The sequence below is a fragment of the Strix uralensis genome, chromosome 20 (genome assembly GCF_047716275.1).
Source record: "Strix uralensis isolate ZFMK-TIS-50842 chromosome 20, bStrUra1, whole genome shotgun sequence".
Taxonomy (NCBI): domain Eukaryota; kingdom Metazoa; phylum Chordata; class Aves; order Strigiformes; family Strigidae; genus Strix; species Strix uralensis.
In genome coordinates, this window is record NC_133991.1 from 8,541,342 (window position 1) to 8,567,773 (window position 26,432).

General features: G+C 55.5%; 1 protein-coding gene across 11 annotated transcripts; it reads right to left on the reverse strand.

Moving 5' to 3' along the window:
- Positions 1–252: 252 nt before the first annotated feature.
- Positions 253–26,308, reverse strand: FLOT2 (flotillin 2). 11 transcript variants are annotated; one of them, XM_074890077.1, is made up of 14 exons: positions 26,146–26,308; positions 25,943–26,061; positions 25,213–25,336; positions 24,821–25,132; positions 14,093–14,174; positions 9,285–9,375; positions 4,671–4,794; positions 4,123–4,241; positions 3,577–3,690; positions 3,365–3,484; positions 2,720–2,934; positions 2,330–2,513; positions 2,031–2,180; positions 253–1,849 (listed from the first exon to the last, which is right to left on the reverse strand). In XM_074890077.1, the coding sequence occupies exons 1-14, from the start codon at positions 26,270–26,272 to the stop codon at positions 1,811–1,813; spliced, it is 1,920 nt and encodes a 639-aa protein (XP_074746178.1). In that variant the 5' UTR covers positions 26,273–26,308; the 3' UTR covers positions 253–1,810. The 11 variants fall into 11 exon arrangements, with proteins under 11 accessions (XP_074746178.1, XP_074746179.1, XP_074746170.1 ...); XM_074890078.1 differs by lacking the exons at positions 24,821–25,132; positions 25,213–25,336; positions 25,943–26,061; positions 26,146–26,308 and adding exons at positions 11,240–11,308; positions 23,136–23,246; XM_074890069.1 differs by lacking the exons at positions 24,821–25,132; positions 25,213–25,336; positions 25,943–26,061; positions 26,146–26,308 and adding exons at positions 21,873–21,949; positions 23,136–23,189.
- Positions 26,309–26,432: the final 124 nt, after the last annotated feature.

Sequence of the window (26,432 nt, forward strand, 5' to 3'; positions counted from 1 at the left end):
AGGCTCTACCCCAGGTTGGGGCTGGCCAGGGCTGGGGCAAGTAGCCCACGGGGACATGGTGACCACGGGGAGGCCGGGACCTCACTTCCACACACCTTTTGATCTCCCATCCCAGCAGGAACACCTGCCTGCTCTGGGGCTAGCAGCCCCCGGCTAGCCCACAGCCCCGCCGGTCAAGCAGCGGCTCTGGCAGGGCCCCAGGGTGCCGCGGCCGGGGCGATGGGCGCGGGAGGCACAAGACGAGAGCCAAGGCAGGAGGTGACAAGGTTTATTATCGCAGAGCAGTGAGGGTGGCAGGGGCGCAGGCATGCACACGCACATGCAGATAGGGCGCCTCGCCCGGCACGCCCGCCAGCAAGCGCCAGATCTGCGCCGGCCGCCCCGCGGCGCGACCGCAAGCCGGGGGCTGATAATTCCTGGTGTCCCCCCTCCACATCCCCAACCCTGGCGACGGGGAGGAGGACGGGGTGCCACCGGCCCCGCGGCACCCACCCAGCCCGCAGTGGGTCACTCCTGGCAAAGGGGGCACTGCCAGGAGGATGGAGGGGGAACCCGGGTGCTGCACCCACCTCATGGCACTGGGCTGTGGGTGACGGAGCCGGCGGAGGGACCCCCAGCACCCCTGGGGTGCCCGCGCTGGTCCCCACCCCACAGCAGCACCAGGCTGACTTCACACGGGGGGTTTGGCTGCTACAGCCACACTGAGCACAGGCGTCGAGACAGGCGGGGAAGGGGCACGGGCCAGCGCAGGGCAGCGGTGGCACTGTGGGGGGTACGGGACACACAGGGGACAACCTCTTTTGCACAGTCACTCAGGGTAGCAAAGCCACTGGCCACAAGAGGCAGGGGACCGAGCGAGGTAGGGGCTTCGGCACTGCCTGCCGGGACAGCCCCCGGCCAGCACTCAGGGCCACGGCACCAGTCCTGGGACCACTGGTCCCCAGCCAGCTGTACAGGCCGTGGTGGTGGAGGAGCCTGTCCCCACCGCAGCGCCCTACCTGGTCCTCCCCTCCCTCTGACTTGAGGAGTTGGGGGGGTCAAAATGTACCACGGCAGCTGCGGTGGTTTCACCTCCCTCCTGGAGGACGGGGTGGCTTTGGCACAGCGCTACTTTTTGGCATTCCTGGTGGTGGGACCTTGCTACGCCTGGCTCAGACCAGGGCTGGGTTGGGCTCCCTCCACTAACGCTCCATCAGCTCCCTGAGCTCTCCCCGGCTCCAGATCGCAGGAAAAAAACCTTCCCCGAGGGAAGGCAGCAAGGCAGTGCCTGATTGTCACCCTCCCAGGAGGGGAAGCCCTGCCTGGGCAGGACTGCTAGGACTGGGGGGGCCCTGTGGGCAAGACACACGAGGCAGGGAAAGCCAGGCACAACAACAGCTTGTGGGCAGGGGCCGGGGTTGGGCAGCACCCAGGAGGGGCAGGGAGCCCAGGGGAGGGGGGTCCTGGCTGTTCTCTGCCTACAGCTCTGTGCTCCGTGTCCCACTGAGCCTCTGCTCCGAGCTCTGGGCCGGCACCCGAGGACAGAGAACAGCAACACCAGACAAGCTGCCCGTTGTAACTGGGGATCAGATCCAAACCCTGGCCTGATACAACACACAGTTAGTTACAAAATAAATCCCCTCCCACCCTTTGTAATAAAAAGAGCAGCTGATTGGACATGCATCTTTCTGGCCCTACAAAATAAGGCACCAGAGCTTAAAAATAAAACTCCGATTGTCTTTGATATAAAAGGAATTCCCACGTGTTGAAGGCAGTTGATGTCTGAGTGCATAAGAGGGAGTGATCTTCACTAGGTTTGGGTTGGCCAGCCTCATGCCTGGGCCCCGGTGACTTTCTGGATCAGGGGAATCTGTCGGAGGGGAAGAGAGAAGCTGTTAGGGCTGGAGGAGGGGGAGGCAGGGAGCTGCCTGCCCTCTGTGGTGGGGCAGGGCTGAGGAAGAAGAGGCTCCCTAGGAGTGTGACAGTTTCCAGGCAAGTCCCTGTGCCCTAAGAGCCACAGGAATTGCCAGCAGCTGCCAGCGCCTGCTCACCTTTGTGAGATCCACGCCAGTGACAGCACGCACGGAGGCAGGGATCTCGGCCAGCAGACGGGTCACCTCGGATGTTGTGTTGCTGCTCTCTCCGCTGAGAATAATGATCTCGTCCACTTTGGAGAGGGGAGCAGCCACTTTGGCAGCAATCTGGGGGTGGGATGAGTGGAGAGTCAAGGGGCTGCTGGGCAAAGTCCTCACACAGCACATGGGGTCTCACTGTGCCCCCAGGAGACTTGGCCCAGCCTGGGAACTCCCCACCACTTGCCCGGAGCAGGGGAAAGCTGCTCCCTCCTCACCTCAGGCAGCGCGTCCAGCACTAGAGCCAGCTGGGCGGCATCTCCGTACTGCTGGAGCGCTTCAGCCTTCAGCTTCATCCTCTCAGCCTCCGCCATCCCGATGGCCTCAATCACAAAAGCCTCCGCTTCTCCGATCTTGCGGATCTTTTCTGCCTCCGCCTGAGCAATGAGGACTTGCTTCACCCTGGAAAGGGAAACCCAGCCCTCCAGCAGCCCAGATCCCCGCAGTGTACCCAGGATTGCTTCCCTCCCTCCGTCAGCAGCGTGCCTGCCCCGTAGAGAGCCCACAAGCTGGGTCTCCGTGCAGCACCCGCTCCGCCTTGCTCCCACCTTACCCCAGCCCAGCGTGCGGCCGGGCTCGGGGCTGGCCCAGGTCACAGGCTCACTCACTTCTCGCCCTCGGCGATCTGCTGGATACGGTAGGCTTCGGCCTCGGCCGGCCGCTTCACAGTGGCTATCAGCTCCTTCTCCATCCGGATGATCTCTTTCTCTTCGACGTCAATCTGCTTCTTGCGCTGCACCACCTCGATTTCAATTTCCTCTTGGCGGATCTTCTGCTGCTCCCGGGCGCTCTGGAGCTCGTAGGCCAGCTGGGCCTCCGCAGTCTGCACAGGAGAGAGATAAGAAGAGGGGTCTTGGCCGTGATCTCCTGTGCACAGACGTAAGGACCCTTGGCAGGCCCTGAAACCAGACATGGCTCCTGCTGCCACGCCCCTACGCAGGGGTGACATCCCAATCCTCAGAGCTGCCCTTGCTGTCCTTCACCATGGGCTCTTCCCACAGCACTTGAGCCCAACCAGCTCCGGGTTCAGCTTGGATGATCCTCCCCACCATTTCCTCTCCTTCTAGTCCCACCTAACCGTAGCAAACAGGAGAGGAATCACACAAGGAGCTCACACCGTGACACAGAAACCTGGGTTCTCCAGCTCCAGCTCTCCTAACACGTGCAGGAGGAGGAAGTGGATGAGTCCCACAGCTACCAATACCATCACAAACCAGCCAGGGAACAGCGGTGGGCTGTCGGATACCTCTCACCTTAATGTTGACCTCCTCACTGAAGGCAGCTTTCTGCAATTCAAAAGCCCGTCTGGAATCTGCTATTTTGGTATCTGCCATGAACTTGACATCCAGCATTTCTTTCTTGCACTCTGCCTCCTGCAGAGAGCAAACAGAGAGCAGAGCTCCAGGCTGTGCAGCTGGAGCAAAACAGGCTCCTCTGGGGAAGTCCAGCACGTCTCTGGACTCACCCGAATGCCAGCATCTCGCTCGGCTTCTGCCACACCGATGTCTGCATCCCTTCGGACAGCCGCAGTCTGAGTCTTTCCCAGGGAGCTCAGGTAATCCACTTTATCATAGACATCCTGGAGAGGGGAAGATAAGTCACAACCACTTCACACGAGCGACTCTATCTTGCTCCCTTGAGCAACCACTTGTGCAGTTAGGCTGTGATCAGAAGGAGCCATGTCAGCCTGCTGCCAAACAGAAACAGGCGTGACAGGGAGAGGTGGGCTCTCCCGACATCTTCCCCCTGACTCCCTGGAGGCTTGGGTTATCAGCCAGCTCTTGCCACGAGCCGTGTTTACAGAGGCAGCTAAGCGGGTGCTCTTCGCCCAGCTGCCTGGATACAGGACATGCTGAGGCGGCTGTCATGGAAACTCCCAGAGGGCTGGGGCAGGCTGTCAGCCGGAGCCTTTCAGCCAGCTGCAGCAGAGGGGACAAGGCCAGGCTCTGTTGTCCTGCTTCTACAGCGCTGCTGGGTGCCCTGTAGTGCAGTGCCCTACGTCTGGGTGTACCTTGATGGTGAAGCTCAGGATCTCGATACCCATGCGACCCACGTCGGGAGCTGCCACCTCCCGCACCAGCTTGGCAAACTGATCCCTGTCCTGGTAGATCTGCTCCACTGTCAGGGTACCTGCAGAGGAAGGTGAAGCACTTTACTTGGAACATTTAACACACAACGGCATGGGTCTAAACTCAGCAACATCCCTGTTGTCCCTAATCTCTTTGGGTCTGGGCACAAGGGCGTAATCCTCTGCCCAGGCCCTGCAGCGTGCACAAACATCTCGGTCTCACAAGTGCAACCACCACACACACGTGCTACCTGTAACCCACAGGGACTCAGACATCTCTTACTGCAGGCACTGAAAACTCATTTATCACAACACCCAGCCACACGGCAGGAGCTGCTGCAAGGGAGGAACAATCTAAGATGCCACCTCTGCAGTCAGCAGAGGAAGCACCCGTTGTGGCTGCTGCGGTGGTGGCAATACTGCTGGGACCAGCTAGCGGGGAACGGGGAAACCTACTCGAGATGCCTTAAAGAGCATGAGCCCCTCCACACCTAGGATGGAGCGCAGATGCCCCTCCAGTGTCTGAAGGACCACGTTCTTCACATCCTGCACGTTCTTCCCCAAGAACTGCTCACAGGCCACAGCCAGGAGCTCCTTCTCGGTCATTATCTTCACCTAGAGAGAGGAGACAAAACCAAAGGGACTGAAGGCGCCTGTCTGAAGAGGGACAGGCACCCAACAGCAGCAGCAGCAGCAGAAGCAGCAGTACCACCACCAGGCTGCCAGGCCCCCGATGCTACCGATGCTCCACGGGACCATGCTGTGCTGTCACCACGCTGAGCCAGGCCACTGGAGCAGCCAGGGAGCCCCCCGCTCGCTGCTGCTAGGGGAGGGCCCTGCTGCAGGCACAGGCAGCAGCGCCAGGGTCCGGGGCAGACACCTCCCCAAACCCCGACTGCAGCGCAGCGAGGAGAGGGGCTCCCTGCAGCCATCTGTCCCACAGCAGTGGCCACCAGCTGACGTGGGGACAGAGCGTGGCCCTACAAGTCCCACCTGATGAAAACTCTACCAAAGAGCTTTGAACTACCAGTTCAGCCACTGCGCCAATGTCAGACCTAGGAGGAGAGGGCTTTCTATTACTACCCCTGGCCAAAAGCCATTTCGTTACCTTTCTCTTCCTCCTCCTTCACTAGAATTAATTTTTCTGACATGGGAAAGGCAGAGAACAAGGAAGAGTCTGAAATGCCCAAGGCGCAGCTTGGGAACAGGGGCTCCATTTGGCATTCCCTGCAAGGATAGATGAGATGAGATGAGATGAGATGAGATGAGATGAGATGAGATGAGATGAGATGAGATGAGATGAGATGGCCACAGCACACTGGTTTGTCCTGCTCGTGGCTGGGAGCTCCCAGACGCCCTTCGCGCTGACCCCAGTGTACCGTGGCCAGGACCTGGTTGTCCCACTCCGCATGGTCAGTCTGGTGACGATCTCCAGAGGTGGGACACAGCCACCCTGGTGCCACTTTCACCTCCCACAGTCAGAGCCAGGCATAAAAGCATCCCCAGGTCCAGACAAGCCAGAGTCTTAAGATGGGCCTAGCTGACCACGGGGCTCCTTTTAAGGGCGAAGTGGGTTAAAAATCTCTGTGGAGATGTGTGCTCATGGAGCTCTGTAGCACCCAGCTATAAGGAGCTACAACCCACCAAGGTGACACAGCTCCTGGTGGCCAGGTCCAGTCTGAGGGCTCAGGCAAAGCCTGGACACAGGGACGTCTGTGTGTCTGGCAGCACCAGAGAAGGAAGCAGGGCCATACCAGCCACACAGCTCTGCTGGGACCTCTAGGTGCTGAGCAGGTCCCACAGCACCCTCTCATGGAGACGTCTGGGCTGGGCAGTGCCTCCTGCCCCAGGAGATGCTGGTGGCACCCTGTGTCCTGCTCCAAGGGCCACGGCTGGACCTGCTCTACCTGTGATGCCAGCATGGCCCTGACTCAGAGACCTCTGAAACTTCAGGCGGTGCAGAGGGGCCCTCCGAGGGTCCCAGTTCATGCTCTTGATGGGTTCACAGCCGACAGACCTCATCACAACACCTACAAGGTCGCTTTTCAGGGTCAAACTGCTGGCAAAAGCAACACAACTATTTCTTGAGAAAGCTGAGAAAGTCTGATAGCCCACAAGTCTGAAATGATCCCGCAGCCCAACAGCGGCACCGGGCCCCGGCACCGCCAGAGCGCCGGGCAACTGGGACTGGCCACCACCTTCGAAGGGGACCAGAGGTGGACCGTGTTAGACATGCTGAGCTGACCAAGACACAGCTGCCACAACCCTACCCTTAGCAACATGAAGAAACACCAACCTGGGCTGAGCCTATCTCCTACCTGTGCTTCTCAGGATGGGTGTCCCAGTGAAAATGCTAAACTGAATCTCAGGCAAGCGTGGCAATCCTCTTCTGCTTTCTCTGGGCTCCTTACAGGGCCAGGCCACCACCACAGCTTCTTGTCCCTGCACCCCGGGCCAGCAGTGTGCACTTCCTACACAAGGGGGAGTTGGGAGAGCTGCTCATGCAGCTGCACCCAGGAGTGTGGGCCCTGCACAAGGCTCATCTTGCGGCAAACTGGAGGTTTTTGCAAATACCCAAACCAATTAGAGTCAGCAGCAACATTTATGGTGTGCATCTGCCAGCAATTCCACCTCTCTAAACAATCCCTACCCTTTGGGAGCTACAGAGAGGACAGTCAGAGCACGGAGCGGGATGTTCGTTTAGAGAGTCCCTGTGGTACTTAACAGGAGCAAGGAATGGTTCAGCCTCTGTGAATAAAGCCAGCCAGCAGCCTGCCTGCACCCGTCAACCCTGGGCAGCCCGAAGGAGCCTGGCTATCCACTGAATATGGATGTCAACCTACAAAGCCAAAGGTTGCACAAAACACAACAGAGTTGAGCAATTTGCGCTCAGCTTGTGTCCAGCATTTCAGACGGGGCACTGCGACACTTGGTGCTTCTTCAGATGTCATTCACATCAGAGAGAGAGTTTAGCTGGCAGGAAATCAGAGGGCCTCCATAAAACAATCCCATCTGGAGGATCAATACTGCAGCACCCAGCTCCAGGCAGCTGCAATCACAGCAAGGGGTGAGCAGAGACAATCCAATTAGCCTGAGGCTACCAGAAAAATGGTAGGAAGGATAAGGAGCCCCGCTGGCCTATGGCAGCAGCATCCCAGCACACCCCAAGCACCCAGTCAACGCAGGAAGGAGGCTACTGGTGAGTAATCGTTACATCCCTCTTCAAAACAAGAACAGCATCCTTATGCACATTAAGCACTTCTAGCATTATGGCAAACATTTTAAAAGGTGTTTCTCTAGAAATAATTTATTTCCTTTTTTGCACAAGCCCTTAAAAGAAAAATGTTTGCCTCAAAAGTACTTCTGCAAAAATAAGGTAACCTCTGCCATGCACATCCCCAGCTGCCTCAAGCTTGCCTTCTGCATGACAATTCCTTGCATCTCACAAGCCTAAACCTTTAAAATTAATTGTCAGCGAAAAAAAATGAACAGTGAGAAGTGAGAATAACATGAATGAGGTGAATTGGGGAGTTGCATTTTTAAATCAAGGCACCTGGTGATCCAGCCTCCTGCTAGCATGCACCGCCCAGCCTAGACCATTTTGCAGGCAATGGAAGGATGACCCAAAACTAGGTCAAAAAGGGACTGCTGGCTTCACAGAAATACCTTTTTCAAACACAGAAGGAAAAGCCTACAGACTTATGAAATGTGTGTGAGGGGAGACACGGGTGCACGTACTTTGCCAACCGTGCAAAGACCACTGTGGTTATGTGACACATTAGCAGCTAAATGGATATAAAGAATGGAAAAATTGGAAACAAGGGGGTTGGTTCACACCATTAGAGCCAGGAGGAGCCCAAGAAGCTGGCTCCCGTGCTGGTGCTCTTGCACGTAGCCATGTTCCACAACAGCAGCAGGGCGACGGATTATCTGCTGTTGAGTCACGGTCGTGCCCAGCCCTTCTGCCATGTGCGACAATCCAGAAACTGCTCCTGGCTGAATTCACATCCTCGCTTATGCACAGACACAGCACACAGCTCCTCTGCAACGTCAGTTCAGAGCAAACCAATGAACCCAGGGAGGGATCCGCTGCTCTGGAAAGCACTGGGTGAAATCTGTCAAGCGTTTGGTCTTTAAAAGGGCTGCAGCAGCCACAGTGCTCTTCCCTGGGGGGAGCCTTTTGACGCACGTGGGATTTTGGCCACATCAGTGCGTCACTCAGCAGCTCCCCTCAGCTCCACTGCTCACTACAGGGAATGTGGCAGTCACCTCTCCTGCAACAACAGACCTGGACATGTCTTAGGACACACGGTGACCACAGCCTTGTGTGCACCGAGAACCACTGCCTTGGTTTTATACACCCAGAATGAGCTGTCAGGAGCAATTTTCAATCCAAGCATCCAGCTGTCCATCTGGGGAGTCAAATTCTGTCGAAAGCTAACAACGTTTTCCTCCCAGCATCCTCCCCAAGGCAGGACCTGGTCACAAGGACCAACTCCATATCAGGGCAGCAGACCTCAGAGTCTAAGAAATGCAGGTCTTTAAGTGTACTATCACAAGCAGCAAGAGCTTCATAAGTGAAAGCCAGAAGGCCTGAGAGAATCAAAATTCAATTCAAGCCAGAAATTTTACACCCAAATTTTAGTGCCTGGAGGGACTAAGTTCTTTCTTCAAGCTTTAACTCACCGTGAAGAATTACAAGGTCCAAATGCTAATAATAATAACCCAAAGCAACATAATGCTCAATACCATCTCAGGAGTGAATGGCTCAGTGCTGCAGGGTCACACACAGCTCCAAGGGCACTGCGGTACATCAGCGTTTCACAAACAGATCAAGTCACACACACACACACCTCATTTGCCACGTGGACAAATGAGACACGAGAAAAAGAGGAATGATTTTGGGGAGAGGAGGAGAGGTCACAACCCCCTTCACAACATGGGACATGCTGTAGTGTGTTTGAACCAACGAGGACTGTGTGATTGTACAAAAATTTGTTTCGGAGCAGTTGGCTTCTGTTCCTGGACAACAGTAACCTCTTAAGGGGAAAAACCAGAGGTAAGTTAGAGACATGCATTCCTGAAATGTTTTGGAGTTACTGTACCTGTGCCACACCTGTGACAGTTAAAGCTACCCCCTCCGCCGTCTCTACGTCCTCACACCTGGGCTGTAACGTCATTATCTCTAGGGAAATCCTGCCAAAAAACGTAAAATATTTGCACCTTTCCAGGTAACACACACTCAGCTCTTCCCTTTGCATCTCCTGCCCCGGGTTACCTGCCGCACTCATCACAGGTAATGCAAGACAGGCACAGAATGCAGCTACATCTGTGACTGGAGACAGACAAGTCACTTTGGCCAAGAAATAGATTTTCAGATAACGTTTAAGGGCAATTGATCAGCAGAGAAAGGCTGGGAGCCAGACTGGAAATGATACAGTGAGCCTTTCCCTTCTGCTGGGCTAGCGAGGTGGCTAGAAGCTAGCTGCTTTGGGACCCCAAAGGGCCCTCCATCGGAAGCTCGCTGTGCCACGCTGCCCAACGCTGGGGCAACACGTGCTCTCCCTGGCTGGTGTCACTGGTTTAAAAGCACAGCATGGACCCGGGATGCTCCCGCCCGCCCCGCACTGCCACCCTCACAAGAGCCCTGGTGCTTGGCAAAACCCGGAGCTGATGCTGCAAGAAGCAGCCCTGCCTTTGCCCTCGCCGGGTTAGTATTAACACAGACCTACCCCCTGATGTGGTTCACCTCTCCCTTTATCTTTCCTGTGTCCCGTGACCCAAAGGCAGATAGAAGTGAGTGTGCAGCTCTTTAGGGCCATGCCTGTACAGTATCAGGCACCCAGGAACAGATCCTGCAGGTCCAGAGCTTTTTCGGTCACCCGAGGTGGGCTTGAGGCACTTTGGTCAGACCCAGCAATCTGCAGGTCGTGACTTGGTAAAACAAGAGACATGCCTGGTCATGGCAGGTTCTGCTTCAGGAAGCAAAGCCTGGCTCTTGTGTCAGCCAGCGTTGGGAGGCAGGACAGAGAGCCACGGGGCAGACAGCTCGTGTCAGTGAACATTAGGTCAAACACCTGAACCATGAAGGGGCTGCACTGGGCTGCTGCCTGCACGCCGAGTCGCTCCAGGATTGGCTGGAAGGGCCGAAACGTGTCTCTGCAAGTCCACGCCTGCCTTGGCCGCTGTCCTAATTAAACTGGCACACAAACTGGGAGCTGATAAAACAGATCCCGCTGTCCAAGACGCACACAGGCATTTTTTGCCATATGCATTCACAGCTTTAATTAGCTAGTGCAGGATTTTAGCCTTCTGAAGACCTAATCAATACTTTGAATTTAATTTCAATACTGTGCTGCTTCTTAGCCAGCAAGTCACAGGGCTGTTTGGTAATTACTGCTACACCAGTTCATAACTGCTCACAGTGCAAACACTAATCCTGTGTGTTGCAACTCACCCGAGGTCTCTATGCTGTACTTTCAAACGTGACAACATCCAAAATGGGCACTGTCTCCATGCGGAGGAAGAAGGGCTGAGTGGAAACCCATATCCAAAACTGCAGAGCCAGGTATGGTTGCGAGTTCTTCACATGTGTACAGGTTTCCTTTTGAAACAGCACGAGACCTGCCTTCCCACCTACCCCAAATCCTGTACAGAACCCAGTCTGGCCTGCTTGTGGCTCCACACAAAAGCAGATGCCCTTCTGGTCTCCACCAAGCACACAGTGGAAACAGTGCTGTCAAGGAAAGGGTTACAGCTCGAGCAAATGTCTGCCGCGTTATCAGAAGGAGCCAGTACAGCAAGGCTGAATTTGGAATTTGCCGAGTATGCATCTGTCTGCATTACCTATAAACTGTGGAGTGTGCGCCAGGGCAAGTGCCGGAGAAGGGGAAGGAGAGGAGGGTATTGAGATTTCAACTGTCCCATTAGAAAACCATTAGTTTTTATGTAATCCTGCTGCTGCTGCTGCTGTTGCTGCTGCTCAAAACAGAGGGACAAACGGTTAGACATGACGTTAGGAAGCTGGTGGATTATTACCTGTGCAACCCCTGTTACGTACAGTGGGACCCCCTCCGACGTCTCAATATTCTCACAGCGACAGAGGATGGTCATAACCTCCAAAGACAGTCTGAGCAGCAAGGAATAAGGGTAGGACAGCAAATACACAAAGCAGTTATCAAAGAGTAAGACACCCATCGCAAAGGACAGACGAGACTTTCAGGTTTTGGCTCTTCCCTGTTCAGTTTGCCTCTCTCCCGCTGCCCACTCCCAGGGCTCTGTAGCACTGGGCCAGAGCAGCTTCCCTCGTTGCAGCAGGGAGTTTGCAGCATCCAGCTGCTTCTTTTAATGAGGATAAACACTGCGGGGGCTCGTCTCCACCCTGCGTCCTGTAAATCACAGCAGATGAAACCGAACCGTGTATCCCACCTGGACTGCCATCCTGGAGTCAACTGGAATTCTATGTTGGAATAATCCTCACACAGAAAAATCCTTTTCGTAATAATTTAGATAATTCTATGCCAGCATTTAAGAGAGGCCACAAAGATGAAAATGCCAGGGACTTGGCCACCCACCCCTGGCTAAGGCATTGATGAGAGAAGGTGCTTCCAAGTGCTGTCCTGAGAAGCTGAATAATACCATTTGGTTCCCCCAGAGGCATGTAAGACCGCGCTGCCTCTCTCGCTGCTTTTATTTCTGACCCTTAAACAGGGACAGGATTTTTTTAATTTTTTTTTTTTTTCCCCAGTTCTCAAGGTTGCAGCAGGATAAGAGCCCAGCACCCTGCCAGCTCTAACTGTTCCTTTTGTTCCCAGGTTAGTGCTACCTGGCGGGATGCCGCTGACAGCAACACAATTGCTGCTGTCTCTCTTGCTTTCAGCACTGGCAGTTCCAGAAAAGATGTCCTGATTTCAGAGGAGGAAATCTGCCTCACTCTTCATGTTAATGCAGCAGGCTCCATCTGTGGCATGGTTTATGGTATTTGGGAAAGGCTCTGTTCTCAAAAGGAGAAGTAAGCCCCATATCCCATAGCATGAGCTGGGGGTATAGATTTTAAAGATTTGTTTGGGTGCTGGCATTTCTGTCAAGAGCCCCGTTTGCTAAATAATGCACAGACCTCTATCATATGACAGCTCATTCCTGGCAAGCAGTTCTTGGCCCTGGACTCACCCTTTGCTTAACTTAATAAGCCAGCCTCCTGAACACGTCTGCTATCTCCTGCACATGGCAGGTCAAGGTCCTAAGCTGTTCTCCGGGCTTCTCACACAACAAGAGGAGGAGCAGAAACCATTTGTTCAAATCAACAGTTTTCCCAACAAGATGCCTCACAAGAATTCAGGAATGAAGCTTGTCTGGATCAAACACAGTTCTTGAGCATTGAGCCCAAAAGTGGGGCTTTTCCTTCCCCTCCCACCTCACATGAGCATCGCTGGAGAGCCCGGGCTAAAGCAGTGGGTGTTAGCCGAGACCTCTTCATGCAGCCCGAGCACTGCGGTAGGCTCTCATAGCAATCCTGAGTACCCGCCACCCGGGAGAGGGCCCGAGAGCTGTCGTGACCCAGTTGCCAGCAGCAGCCAGGACCCTTTCGAACAAGGCAAGCGGCCTGAGCCCCTGGTGAACAGCAGCTACAGCAGCGTGTCATCTGCAGAGCGAGGGCAGCAACATGCTCACTTTGTCTGCTGGGGGCAACACATGAACAGGGAAAAGAGGTGGCAAGATCAGGCAGTAAGGGTTAACTACAACCTCTGGCCATCACTCAGTGCAAAAACCCAAAAGTCACGTCTTTATCCTTTTTCCCTATGATTTTTTACACAGATGGAGGAAACCTGCATTGGTGAGCATGAGGGAGGTGTTAGGAGAGAGTAACATTCCCACAGACCCTAACGACAAAGAGCTACATTAGCAGGACAGCAGCGTTATCACAGCACGTTAATTCAGAGACCAGTGCGGTAAGAAGCAGCAAGCAAAATCCACAACTGACGAAAGGGAGAGAAAGGAAATCCTCTGGTTTTAAATAGGAAGAGAGTCTGCTCCCAAGGTGACAGCAGTCAGCATATCTTTAGAAAAATAGACTTGAGGAGCAGGAGGGGGCACTGGCCCACTGCACGCCACAAACGTTTGTTACTGGTGGAGAGTTTGGGCCATACTGGGCAGAACTCAACTCCTCTTGTGAACTCATGGATGAGCCAGCCCGGTGGCCCCACTGCCCAGCACCTCTGTGAGAGCCTGGTAGCTGCGCAGCGCTGCGAAGGCAGTGGCAGAGGACAGCAGGGCTCTTGCCTTCCTCAGCACTCACTGCACCAGCACAGGAAGAAACACACTGACCAGCCTTGGTGGGTTTTATGTAAATAAAAAAGAAGCAGAAAGGAAAAAAAGTAGGAAAAAAAAAAGTGATTGCCTTGGGTTTCAGAAGCGATGGGGCCAGAGAGGCCATTTGAAAAGTACATCAGCTGAAAGCATGGGCTTTCTTTTCCTTTTTGTCTTTTGCACTGCAATACCCACCTGCCCCCAGGCAAGTAGTCAGCACAGAACTGCCCCATCCTGCAATTTTATTTTGTGCATCATCATTTTCTGTCAGGTAAGCCTGAAATGACAGGATTACTTCCTGTGGGGCCCTGGACAACCTCAGCCCCCACCACTCAAAGCCCAGGATGGCCAGAACTGTGTGGTTGTGAGTGACCCTACGCTTCAAGGCACCACACAGGGCACATCTTGCTCCTTCCCGGTACTTCCAGTGCAGCTTTCCTCCAAAGGACTGGGAGCTGGTCACAGCCAAAGGCAGCAGACTGGACTGATGCTCATCCATGGTTTCATACGCAGTGCCCATGTTCCTAAAGATACTGCTGACAGCCCTACTGGGATGGTTTTGCCTAACTCCTACTCCAAAACCACGAATAATGGGGGTTCTCCTTACCTTTGGGTGTCAGTAATGCACCACCAAGCCCAGGCCCAGCCTCCGTATACGTACTGCTTTACATCAGAGCCACAGCAGCCACCTGCAGCACAGCAGAAAGCACAGAGATGTAGGGATTACACATCACACCCTGTTCTCAGCCAGGAAAGAACCTGCCCCCAGCCTGAGTCACCAGCAGAACAACTTCATAACAAGGCTGCCCAGCCCTGCAGGGGAAGCACCTCAACTCGGCCACGTTACAGCAACGGGTGCTACCAAGCCAAGCTCTGCAGCACAACCCAGAAGAATCCAAGCATGCCTGCAGTGTCTGATAAATAATGAACACAGAAAACTCTTTCCAAGATCCACAGAAGGCCTCGAGCACCCTTTGGTCAGCTATAAGGCAGCCAGCCACCAGGGAACTCAACGCTCTTCCTCACCTCCACAGGCTTCACATGGCAATTTTCTAAAGGCAACCTCTTTTTTTTTTTAAATTCTTATAGGAAAATAGCATTTGTAATAATTCAGTATGACAAACAATAACACACAGGAAGTGGCTATATTTCAAACCAGGATTTTATTTTAGTTTTGTTAAGCAGTTTAAGCACTTTTAGCAACCAGAATCATTGTAAGTACATGCTTCAGTATCATTAACTGTGATGCACCAGCTCTGTCATGGAAAGCCATGTGAAAAATCCATCTCCTTTCCCTCACCCCACACTGCAAAACACCCTTAAGCCCACCAAAAAGCTACCAGGTCAGTGTTGGAGAAGGGGAGAAACCTTGAGCTCCCCCAAAATATCTCCTAGCTCTGGTTCGTGCAAGCACTACAGTGCCTGAGGCTCTGATGGTCCATCACAGAGCTGGCTGCGCGCAGAGTTCGAGCAGCCTCCAGAACTGCTCTGGCACATTTAAGATTTGACCCCAGTGAAGCTGGAAGATGCTGTCTGGATTTTCATATCTTTGATTCAAGGAAGAAGAAGCCTGTCACCTTTCAAGAGAGCAGCCAGCGACCAACCCTAGGTTTCATGCCTGGCAAGGGAGGAGCTCTGCAGCTTCCCGGCTGGGCCCAGGGCTGCGAGCCGTCTCTGAGGCAGATCAAGCCAGCAGTCCCTCCCTAGTCTGTTACCCATAATCACACTTATTACAGCAGCACCCGAGGGCCTCAGCAAGGCAACCGCTGTTACCAACAGAGCAACAGACAGTTTCAGCCCTGCGGGACGTATCTACGCAGGCAAGACAGAGCCAGCACAGAGGAAGAGCAGGCACACAGGGAAAACAGCGTGGCTGCAACGCTGTGGGAGCTTCGTGTTGTGGGAGGGGAAAGGAAGAACTATGAAGGCAGCAGACAGCAGCCACAGAAGACAGCTCTTTTAAGAGAAATGACAATTATTAAGTTTGCTGCAATAGGTCAAAAATGAAGAAGCAAAGGCAGCACACATCCAGGCCAGCGTGCCAGCAGGGCCCTCTGGTCCACAGGAGGGGACTCTGTCCTCCCCATCCTCCTCCTCCTCCCCATCCTCAAGCATTTGGTCATATTCTGCTATCAGCTAAAGATACTGCCTGCTTCACTGGCTTCCATGCAACGGCTGATAAACCAGCAGATCAGCCCCATCTGCAACTCCTCACTCTCCGATTTCAGTAGGAAGTAAACACAAATGGGAGACAGATTTACACACTTTTTCAGGTCTCCTGCGCTCCCCAGCCTAGAGGAATATTCTCCAGTCACCTCTGTGACAGCCTCTGGATAGCTTCTTCCTGCAGCTGGAAGGCTATTTCAGCCAGGCAAGGAATTACAGAAGCCAATGATACAATATCCTGCAGCATATTAACCTCAATGCCTTTTAACATTTCTTGGAGGACGTCAGCCCGGTTAGCTCAGCCTTTTAGCCAGGCCCTTGTTTTCCAAGAACAGGAAGGGAGGTGTTCCTGGCAGTCGGGAAAAGCAGCTCCACATGGAAAGGTATTTTATTTCACAAGGTCTACGTGGTCTTTACCAAACCTCCATTAATTGTTTCATAATAATGTTCTGAGAAAATTCTGCACCCTAAACCCACCGTTGTTACAAGAATGTGCCTCTCCACACAGATGTTTCTTTTCTTCTGTAGGAAATGCAAGGAAATACCTTATTTAGTATTACATCCAAAGCGAGCCCCGTGTTTACTTCCCGGCACTACACAACACTGCTGCACAGCACAGTTTACCAAGCTAGATTATATGTCAAAAAGTGTTCAAAGCATAAGAAAAACGGGGAAAACTAACACATGAAACAGGAACGGGAAGGCAGCTGGTTGCTTTCATGCAAGCCGGACGTCTGAGCGCAGCAGAGCTCTGTCCTGGTAATGCAAGTCAGATGAGCTGAACGCTCATTTTCCATTGCAGCCCTACAGCCTCTTTCCCAAGTCTCAGAGAGCAAGTGAAAAAGGAACCACCAAAGCAAAATCTTTGCAAGGCGAAGAATAAACCCTCTTGCACAATGAGATTTGGCAGAGAAATTGCCTTTTTCAGCTATAATACACCCACTGTTCTAGCCGCCCGGGTCTCACAGCCGCTTGGCCATCGCTTCCACAAACATCCACGGTGCCTCTTCCGGGGCAGTGTGCGGCGGCCAGGCACACTACAAACGGAGGATTCATAGCCGGGAAGCTGCCATCCAGCTTGGCCTCTTCCCAAACGAAGGGGTCCCATGTTCAAGCAAGAATTCCCAGAGCCAGGAGAAAGCACGTTGTCTGGTGTTTTTGGTTTTTTTTTTTTTGCTTGGGTTTTTTAAATGAAATTAAATTAATTGCTTGGGAGTTTGTAGATAAATGGAGCTCTCAGCAGATGCAGGAAGCTGCTGCCCTGACGGATGGCACGCAAGAAAGAACAGGAGCCCCAACAGTCACAGGGGTCAAAACATCAAAGCTGGGACAATTTGAGGTTGTGAACAAGCTCTGTGCTGTTTGCTCTCCCAAGGTAACTCGAGGCAATGAGCTTGTATTCTGGCAGGAAGCGGTGAGCATTCAGAAATCAGGTTGTGGTAAACAGGCTGCTACAGTAACTCAATAACTATATTCCTTCCCAGAGACTGTGGCAGGCTGAAAACAAGAACAGAGCAGACGCCGCTGCCTTCACCTGCACAGAGAGAGCTGCCATCTTCACGCCTCGGTTCAGGGCAATCTGGTGCTGGAGTCTCCTCCTCCAGGAGGACCAACTGCCTAAACTGGGAATAAATAGCTCAGTCCAGTCGGACAGAAGCTGGGTTTGTTAGAGAAATGACCCTGTGCTGGGAAATGTCATGGGGTGCTAACAAGTGAGTGCAGAAAGACAAGGAAAAAATTGATAATTGAAAGCAGTTACTGACAAAAGACAGAATGGAGAGGAGAGGAGGCAAAGGCATACATAAAGAAAATCACGTAATAAAGCAGGGTCTAGACTAAAGTCAGTGTCTGCTTCTTAGGCCCTGCTGTGCATATAAATTAGGCTTTGTCCACATGCAGAAATGGCACAGGGTTAACAAAAATTAATTTAAAATGATGCAGGGTTCTGAGTTGAATCCATAAAATCCTTTGATGGTCACTACAGCAGACAAAAGCAGATTATGCGGGCTAGCTTGTTTTCAATGTAATCTATATCAAAATGACTTGTTTTAAGCTATCAGTATCAACGCTACAGAGCGAGTTTAAAAACACACATTTAGTTTAACTCATCTTGTAAACAGAAACTCAAGAGAAGACAAACCACGATGAAGTTACACAATACCACAGATACTACCCCAGAATTCCTCTTGGAAACCGAAAGGAAAGCTCTGAGGCTATTCTGTCCATCTCCTTCTCCTGCTATGCTTTCTGAAGAGTATTTTGCAAGTCTTGGAGATTTAACAAGCACCTGACAAGGGAAATCTTGAGTTCCACCACCTGCAAAAAGCTGAAGAACCACCTCCTGAGAAGGAAACACCACAGAGGAGCTGCACAAGTTGTCTTTTGTGCAAACTGTATCGAGCACTAGCAACCTCATGCTGCAGACTTGAGACAAGTTGCGATGCTGCACTCTGGACAGCAACCACCAAGCATCACGAGCATGAAACCAACTGCAGGAAAAGACTTTTGGCTAGCCAAAATGAAGAACCTAACTTTGCAGGAGCACTCAGTTAAACCTGGCAGACGACAATCAGTGCCACTAGAAGTTTTCTGCACGGCTTGCCCGGTGCAACGGGTGGAATATCTCAATTTCAAGCCTAGGGAGCAATTCTGAATTCCAGCTCCAAAGGCATGAATGCAGACAAGGGCAAAACCTCACATGAAACCCAGCTGAAGATGCCTACTCCTTCCCAAAAACTCATACTGCTTTTGAGCTGAAACACCAGATCACAAGTTGCCAGCTCACACAGGCCTGGAGCTGGGAGCGAAGGGACGACCCTGATGCCATCAGCCCCACCACGAGCGTTAGGTCTCAGATGGCTCTTGCTGCTCACCACATCTTTCTGCAGGACACAGCCTGGACCATCTCCTCCCATTCCATTCTCATGTAATCGACTCTCCTCACCTAAGTGTAGCTCTCTGCATTTCTCCTTATTGAACTGCATCGTATTTCTTTCAGACCATTTGGTCAATCTGTCAAGTTTGCTTTGATTCTAATCCGGCTCTTCAAAGCTCTTGAATCCATTCCCAGCTCTGTACCATCTGCAAATTCAATAAGCACATTCTCAATTCCATTATCCAAGCCAAGACAAGGAACTTACTTGATAAATCCTTTCAGCTGAACAGTGAGCCACTGTCCAGTTCCCTGACAATGCTTTTCCAGGCAGTTCCATATTAATTTTATAGTATCTGAGAAACCAGCTTCTCCTTGCACTGTGGACTGTAGGCCTCTTGCAGGAAGGGCTTGTAGAGCCTCAAGAAGCCTTTACTTTCAAAACTTAGAGAAGTACCATAAAAACAGCACAGCCACACTTGCTCAAAATCATGACCAGTTCTTCTTGCAGGAATAAGGATGCAGAAACAGGATGCGAGAGCTTATAGCAACTCCGGAAGGGTTAACTACCCCGGACTGCTGGGGTGCGGCAGGAAATGTTTACACAAAACTGGAATTAACTGCTAGCTCTTCTTTTACTTTGAAGGAGATCAAGAAGCCCCAAAGGGCACTGCACTAAGGTTTGAGAAACTGGGCTGGACCGTATTTCTGAAGCTGACTTCTGAGAAATCATCAGAGTAACAAGCCTTAGCAAAGACACGATGTACAGTATCTGCTGCTTCTCCTCATCCCCTGGAGTGTGAAATCACATGAGAGAAGTCAGATGAGCTGGGCACGGCTCGTACTCAGCAAATACATGTTGGTGTTTTCTTCTCGGTGTTTATCAGCAATGTATTTGTTTCAGTATTCTGCTAGGAAATAAAGCTAGGTTGACTGGACTGCAACTCCCCCCTTTTTTTTTTTCCTCCTTTTTTTCCTGACCCAGAAACACAGTGGGCTGTGACAACCTTCCCCTGTCACGTTATCTCCAGGTGCTCACCTTGAAGCTGCTGCACCACTGCTGTGTGGTGCCACCCTGCAGCCCTCGTCAGCCTGAAGGAAAATGTCCCAGCTACAGAGATTTGGGCAACACTGTGTACTTATGGGAACTGTAGGATGAGCAGGGCTATTATAAATTACATCTCCTTATTATGAGACTCTGTAGAAATATTATAGCCTCGTGTTTCAAAATTAGCAGATCGATCCTCAGCCACAAAAGCTGCATTCAACCAGACTGTAACCCAAAACCAGCGTTACGCATCTGAGACAACCTATTTAGGTGGTGGGAACATTCAGATATCAGGATGAACAGGTACTTTGTGTATCTTCCTGAAAACCTGACCGGCTCCAGGACTCGGTGATGGGCCAGGCACCTGCACAAGCCTCCTCAGAGATTGCACCAAACCTCACTGGGAGGCTCCCAGCACCGCTACCCCCCAGCAAAGTTAGAGCCACATTGCAGAAAGACCATCATCACCTCCACAGGGCTTTGTGGAGCATTCTTACAAAGCCCAGGCTCTACGTTTCATGGATGAATTGGCTAACTGAGTGCAATTTCTTAGAAGGAGATCAGTGTTGCTCAACAGTGGAAGGACACGAGTGCCAGCGGATATGCTGACCCGTGCCCAGGAAGGAGCTTCCCAAATAAGGCTGCGAAGCTCCTGCACAGAGATGTCCCCACATCCGGCTGCTCCTTGAGCACTGGGGGAACTCGAGTGTCTCACAAGAAAGTGAAAAGAAACAACACCACTCCTCAGAAAAAAACCCACATGCCAGGGGAGGCACATGACTAAATTTCCTTCAAGAGGCACAGGCTAAATTTACAATAAAGAAAACTTTGCAATCGGCTTCATGATTCGGAGGTGCCTTCCCACAAAGTGAAGGCTTTCAAATAACAATTGTATGACAATTCAAGACTGCAAGCCAAAAGCCTGCTTTTAATATTATTTGCTGTTGGCTTATTTTTCCCTTCCCCCTCTCTCCCCAAATCCAACCTAATATGACACAAATAAATGCTGGCCCCCGAGGTCCTCTCTGCTTTTCCCTGGAGAGACGTGGCTCAGGTTCCTGGAACTACAACTGCTTGTAGTTACACGCCTCCCACTAATGCCCTGGCATTCACTCTGCACGTAAGCGTGGAGGAGCTGCAGGGCTGCGGGGCTCTGCAGAGCTCCCACAACCTGTCGGGCTGCCCCTGAAGCTCGCAGGCTGTGCTCTCAGGAGACAGCAAGCATTTGCAGACCACTTTGGGCAGCAGCAGAGGAAAACCACATCTGGTGTCAACACCGAACCCAATTCTGACTCGCAGAGCCTGGTGCCATTTATGCTCCCTTCCCAGAACGTGGCCGTACATTGAGGAGAGTCCTCAGCTCGCTGCTCCCGGCTATGGGAAAGGGTAACGCTTGGAACTGCAAGCAGATGCCACAAATTCCTGCTGGCTCATCCTGCAAGCCGTGTTCTGTAAACTTCAGAGCTGAATAGAAGCTAAACCAAACTTTTAAGACTGAAGGGCATCTCGGCACACCCGGAGCATGGCGTCCCGATTCCTCCCGCTGGACGTGGCATTTCACCAAGCGGCGCTGATTTTGAAGGGGTTTTTTTTGGAGGGAATCACAGCATCAGCTCTAGATTCCAGCTGGGAACTGCCAAGACATGCAGAAGACCAGGAAAACTGCAAGAAATGCTGCTGCTCCAGGCAGCTGGTGGGTGCGGTTTGTAACTCCTTAGAAGCAGCCGCCACAGAGGGCATATTTGTTTCCAAAACTGCAGCCTGCTTCTGGCACCTCCTCAGTAATTCCCGTAACAGGTCTATTATCCAAGAGAGATGAACTGATAACAGACCAGCCAGAAGCAAGTGCCACAGCCCGCTGGAGGCTTTGGCTCCAAAAACATAACAATGTAGTTTCACATGCGTGGCGGAGCTGTGATTGTAGCACACCCTTGACGTTCACACACGTTTTCTCCCAGGTGAGTTTAGGTCTGAGCGTCACAGCATCTGCCACAAAACTAGTCCAGCGTTGACAGAAAGGACGTAACAGGATTGAGGACACATGAAGTGACAAACATTTGTATCTAACTTGGTTATTACCTTGGATATGGCCCCAGCCTGTCACACAAGAGCGGAGTATCCAGCCCTTAGAGCAAGCCATTACATCACCTAACGGTAATTAAGTCCTGTCCGCATGCAGCCTGGCCTACGCCAAAGTGCAGTCTGGAGCTCCGGCGGAGTACTGGAGCAGCTACAGGTTGAATCAGACACAGGGGATTTCACTGTTGGTTTATTTAACCCTAACCCAAGCAACCAGCTCACCTGATGATAACATTACACATATCTGATGGGAATCAACTGCGTCCAGTGTCAGCACCACCGAGAAGCCAGGTGACGTGCTAGTAACGAAGTAGCAGTAGGATATGATGGATGAGTAGGGAGAGGCCTGTGGTGCCCTGCGTCGAGCTGCCCTCTCTGCCCCTGCGGGATGTTCACATCCAGCTCCCCCTCCCCAGGAAAGCCAACCTGCCCCCCAGGAAAAGGACGGTTTCTTGGTAATCCAAGCTGAGGGCTGTTGGCAGGAGCCCAGAGCCCAGCAGTCGTGCCGGTGCCATTGCCTGACATCATCCGAAAGCAGCAGCAGCAGCACCGGGGTGTGCCGCTGGCACCGCAACTTCACCCGCCGCTCTCTGCGTTGCAGGGACCCCACCCCAGAATCCCCAGGGTCCACGCAGCAGGGAGCTGCCCGCCACCCCAGGGCACCTGCTTGGCAGGGTCACCCCCAGCACCCCAGTGCCCACCCACAGCAGGACACCACCCGAAAAATGACGAAAGGTCCCCTCATGACAGGGACCCCCCAGCGCCCCCTCAAGGAAGGGCCTCCCCCCACTACATCCCAGTGCTCCTTCAGGGAATCCCCCCTCCCTGCAAGACACAGGGCACCCTGCAGCAGGCACCCCAAACACACACCCCAGATCCCACGCTCTCCCCCAGGCAGGGCCTCCCATTCCCCACCACCTCCCAGGTCCCCCCAAAGCAGGGACCCACCCCTGTGCCCCAGAGCCCCTCCATGACAAGGACACCCCACCCAGAGCACCACCCAGGCTCCCCCCACATCGCAGGGTCCCCCCTCAGCACCCCAAAGTCCCCCCATAAGGACACCCCTCCCAGAGCATCACCCAGGACCCCCCTCACCATCACAGGGTCCCCCCTCAGAGCCCCAAAGCCCCCCCCATAAGGACACCCCTCCCAGAGCACCACCCAGGAACACCCCCCCCCCCCCCCCCCCCATATTGCAGGGTCCCCCCTCAGTGCCCCAAAGCCTCCTCAGGACAGTGACAACCCCTAACACCAGATCCCATGACAGAGACCCCTCGAACCCCTGAGAGTCCCCTCACAGGCAGCACCCCCTCAATTCCCATCGGGGCCCCCTCCTAGCAGATCCCGTTACAGAAACACCCCCAGCCCGCCCAATCCCCTCAGGGTCCCTCCATGTCAGGGTCCCTCCATGTCAGGGTCCCCTCAGGCCCCTCTCCCCCCCACCAGCAGGGACCACCCCCAGCCCCTGCGAGGCTCCGGCCATACCTGACACCACCAGCGCCTCGTTGGGCCCCACCGTGTGGCAGTTGCCCATGGTACCCCCGATGGTGCCCCCACTACCACCAGCCCCTCGCCCGCCGCCGCCGCCGCCGCCGCTTTGCCGCCCGCTCCCACAATCCCCCGCGCCGCCCCCGCCCCCGCGCGTCACAGCCGCGACCTGCGGGCGCCGCCATCTTGGGAAGGTCAGCGCCGCGCCGGCGGGGGCGGGGCTGAGCGGTCCCGCGCCGCCGCCATGTTGGGTGCCGCGTGTCTGCGCGCGCGCGCGGCAACATGGGGCACGCGCCTGCGTCCCGCGGCGCGTGCGCGGGCGTGCAAGGCGGGGGGTGTGCGCGTGCACGGGCGTGCAAGGCGGGGCGGCAGCTCCGTGGCGAGTGCCGGGCGGGCGGCGCCGCGTGGCCTGTGCGTGCACGCGGGCGTGCAAGGGACGGCGCGCTGCGGTGCCCAGCGTGCTTGCACACCCGTTGCACGGGGAACCCCGCGCGGTGCCGCAGCCCGCAGGGCCCAGCCACGCTGGGGCAGGAAACCAAGTCAGCCCCCCCCCGCCCCAAACTGCAGCTGCTGCCCCCCAAAACCCAGCCCAGGGCTGCGCTCGGCCGCCTCAGCTCCATTTTGCCCCCCAGCCCCAGGGCAGCGCAGGAGCTGACGGGCGACTCCCTTTCACCACCCTCACTTTTATTGTAGGACAGCAGCAGGGGCAGGCGAGGGGCTCCCCTCGGGCCCCCCCAGCCCCACCAGCCTCTCGCTGGCCTCCCAGAGCGCCCGGGCCAGCCGGTCATCGCGGGCCGGTGGCCACGGCTCCTGCGGGCGGCAGTCGGCGAAGTAGCGGCCGCTGAAGCGCTCGAGGCCCTCGTGCGTGGCGCAGTGCAGGGAGGTCTGGGCGCCTTCGGCCGCGTCGAGGAAGAAGAGCCAGGCCAGCGGCAGGAAAAGCGGCTTCAGCCAGAGCGGCGCGTGGCGGAAGAGCTCCGTGTTGACGAACCCTGGGGCGAAGGGAAGCGGCCATGTCGCGTGGCGGCTCCCGGCCGGGAAGGGCCCATGCGGGAGCCGGTTGCTCTGCTGCAAGAAATGGAAGGGGCCGCGCCAGCGCAGCCTTTGCCCGGGCAGCTCTGCTGTGGCCTGTTCCCAGGGGTGCTGCCTGCACCCGGCCTGGCCTTGCAAAGCCAGTGGTGTGAGGCTCAAAGGCACACGGTGCTCCGTGGAAGAAGGACGCGCCGTGCAAAGGGACACGCGAAGGGATTTTTCATGGCAAAGGGATGTTTCACGCAAAGGGACCCGCTGTGCGAAGGGGTGTTTCATGGCAAGGGTGCGCTGGGCGAAGGGGCGTTGTGCAAAGCTGGCACCGTGCAAACGGATGCTCCGTGCAAAGGGAGACGCCGTGCAAAGGACGCGCCGTGCAAGGGGATGCTCCACGTGCAGGAATTCAGAATCCCAGAATCATCTCGGTTGGAAAAGCCCTTGAAGCTCCTCCAGCCCAACCATGAACCTCACCCTGACCGTTCTCAACTCCACCAGATCCCTCAGCGCTGGGTCGGTCAATTCTCCGTGCAAAGGCTGCACTGTGCAAAAAGCACAAGGCTGCTCCCCGCAAAGCCCGCACCGTGCAGGGGACACCCCACGCAGACCCCACCCTGTCCCACTGTCCCCAGCTCCGAGCCGCGGAGCCGGGTCCCTACCTGGGTGCACGGCGTAGCACGTCACCTGGGTGCCCTGCAAGCGGGTGGCCAACTCGCGGGCGTGCAGCACGTTGGCCAGTTTGCTGTCGCAGTAGTCCTGGAAGGTCGATAGTGGCCCGGGGGGGGGACGACCCAGGGTGTCGGGGTGCAGGCGGCCGGCGCAGTGGGCGCGGGAGGCGACGATGACCACGCGGCTGGGCGCGCAGCTCTGCAGCCGCTCCAGCAGCAGCTGGGTGAGCAGAAAATGGCCCAAGTGGTTCACCTGGAAGGGGAGGCTGAAGCCATCCTCCGTCGTGCCCCCGGCGCTCACCCCTGCAAAGGAGGCAATGGCAGCCCGCGGTGGGTGGCCCGCGGGTGCAGGGGGGACGGGGCGGGGGGGTCCCGGCGCTCACCCGCGTTGTTGATGAGGAGGTGCAGGTGGGGCTCCTGGCGCAGGAAGGCCTTGGCGAAGGCTCGCACCGAGCGCAGGCTGGCCAGGTCCAGCTGCATGAACAGCACCTCCGCGTTCCCCGTCTCCTGTGGGCACAGTCGGGGTGGGGGCAGCCCCGGGGGGGTGGCACCCTGCCCGGGGTGGGGGCTGGATACGGCCGGGGACAGGGGGGATGCTTGGGGGGGTTGGATCTGGCCCAGGGTGAGGGGGGCTGTAGGGTGCCCTGGGGCTGCAATGTGCTGGGGGTGCCCCGTGCCAGGGCTGGGGGGGGTCCATGCAGCCCCCACGGTACAGGGTGTCCACACCTCAGGGTGCCTTGGGGATGTCCCTGGGGTGTGCCATGTGCCACGGGGGTCTCCTGGGGGTGCCCATGCGATGCCCAGGGATGTCCCAAGGGGGTGTCTCACAGTGCCCCTGGGGTGTTTGGGGGGGGGTGTGTGTGCTTGGGGATGTCCCTGGGTGTGCCATGGGGGTCTCCTGGGGGTGTCCTGGGGGCACCTATGGGGGTGTTCGGGGGGTGTCCATGTCGCAGGGATGTCCCATGGGGGTGCCCTTGGGGGGGGGCGTACCATGGCGGTACCCATGTGATATCCAGGGATTCCCAGTGGGATGTTCTGGGGGTCCCCCGAGGGTGTGTCCCGGGGGGAGGCCGAGGGGGGGGTGCGGGGATGTGCCGGTACCGCGGCGCTCACCGTGCGGATGCGGCGGGCCGTGGCCTCCCCCCGCGGGGCGCTCCGGGCCGCCAACACGACGCGGGCCCCGCAGCGGGCCAGCTCCAGCGCCGTGGCCGCCCCGATGCCGCCGCTTCCCCCTGCGGAGCGGAGCAGAGCGCGCAGCGGTGAGCGCGGGGGCCGGGCCGGTACCGGGAGGCGGCGGGGCGGGGCCCAGCGCTCACCGGTAACGATGGCGGTACGGCCGCGGAGCGCAGGGCGGGAGCGGTGCGGCGGGGCGCGGCGCAGCCCGTGGCGAAGCAGCGTGTAAAGGGCCAGGAGCAGCCCCGCGCCCAGCAGCGCCCACCCCATCCCGCCGCCGCACCGGCACCGGCGCCTCCGTGTCCCGCCCCGCCCCGCCCCGCCCGCCGGCCCCCGCCTCCCCGGGGCGGGAGGAGGGACGGGGCCAAGGGGCCGTGCCGCTGCTCTCACAACCGGAGCGTGGTTGGCAAAGCGGGGAGCGGGGGGGCGA

What these genes read in the sequence shown, in the direction of transcription:
- FLOT2 (XM_074890077.1), bottom strand. Translation starts at nt 26,272, where the DNA reads ATGGGGTGGGCGCTGCTGGGCGCGGGGCTGCTCCTGGCCCTTTACACG. An exon ending in GCATCTGCGCTCCATCCTAG is followed by an intron (nt 4,242 to 4,670) that starts GTGTGGAGGGGC and finishes CTTCCTCTGCAG; the next exon opens with GTACCCTGACAGTGGAGCAG. An exon ending in GTGAGGAGGTCAACATTAAG is followed by an intron (nt 2,935 to 3,364) that starts GTGAGAGGTATC and finishes TCTCCTGTGCAG; the next exon opens with ACTGCGGAGGCCCAGCTGGC.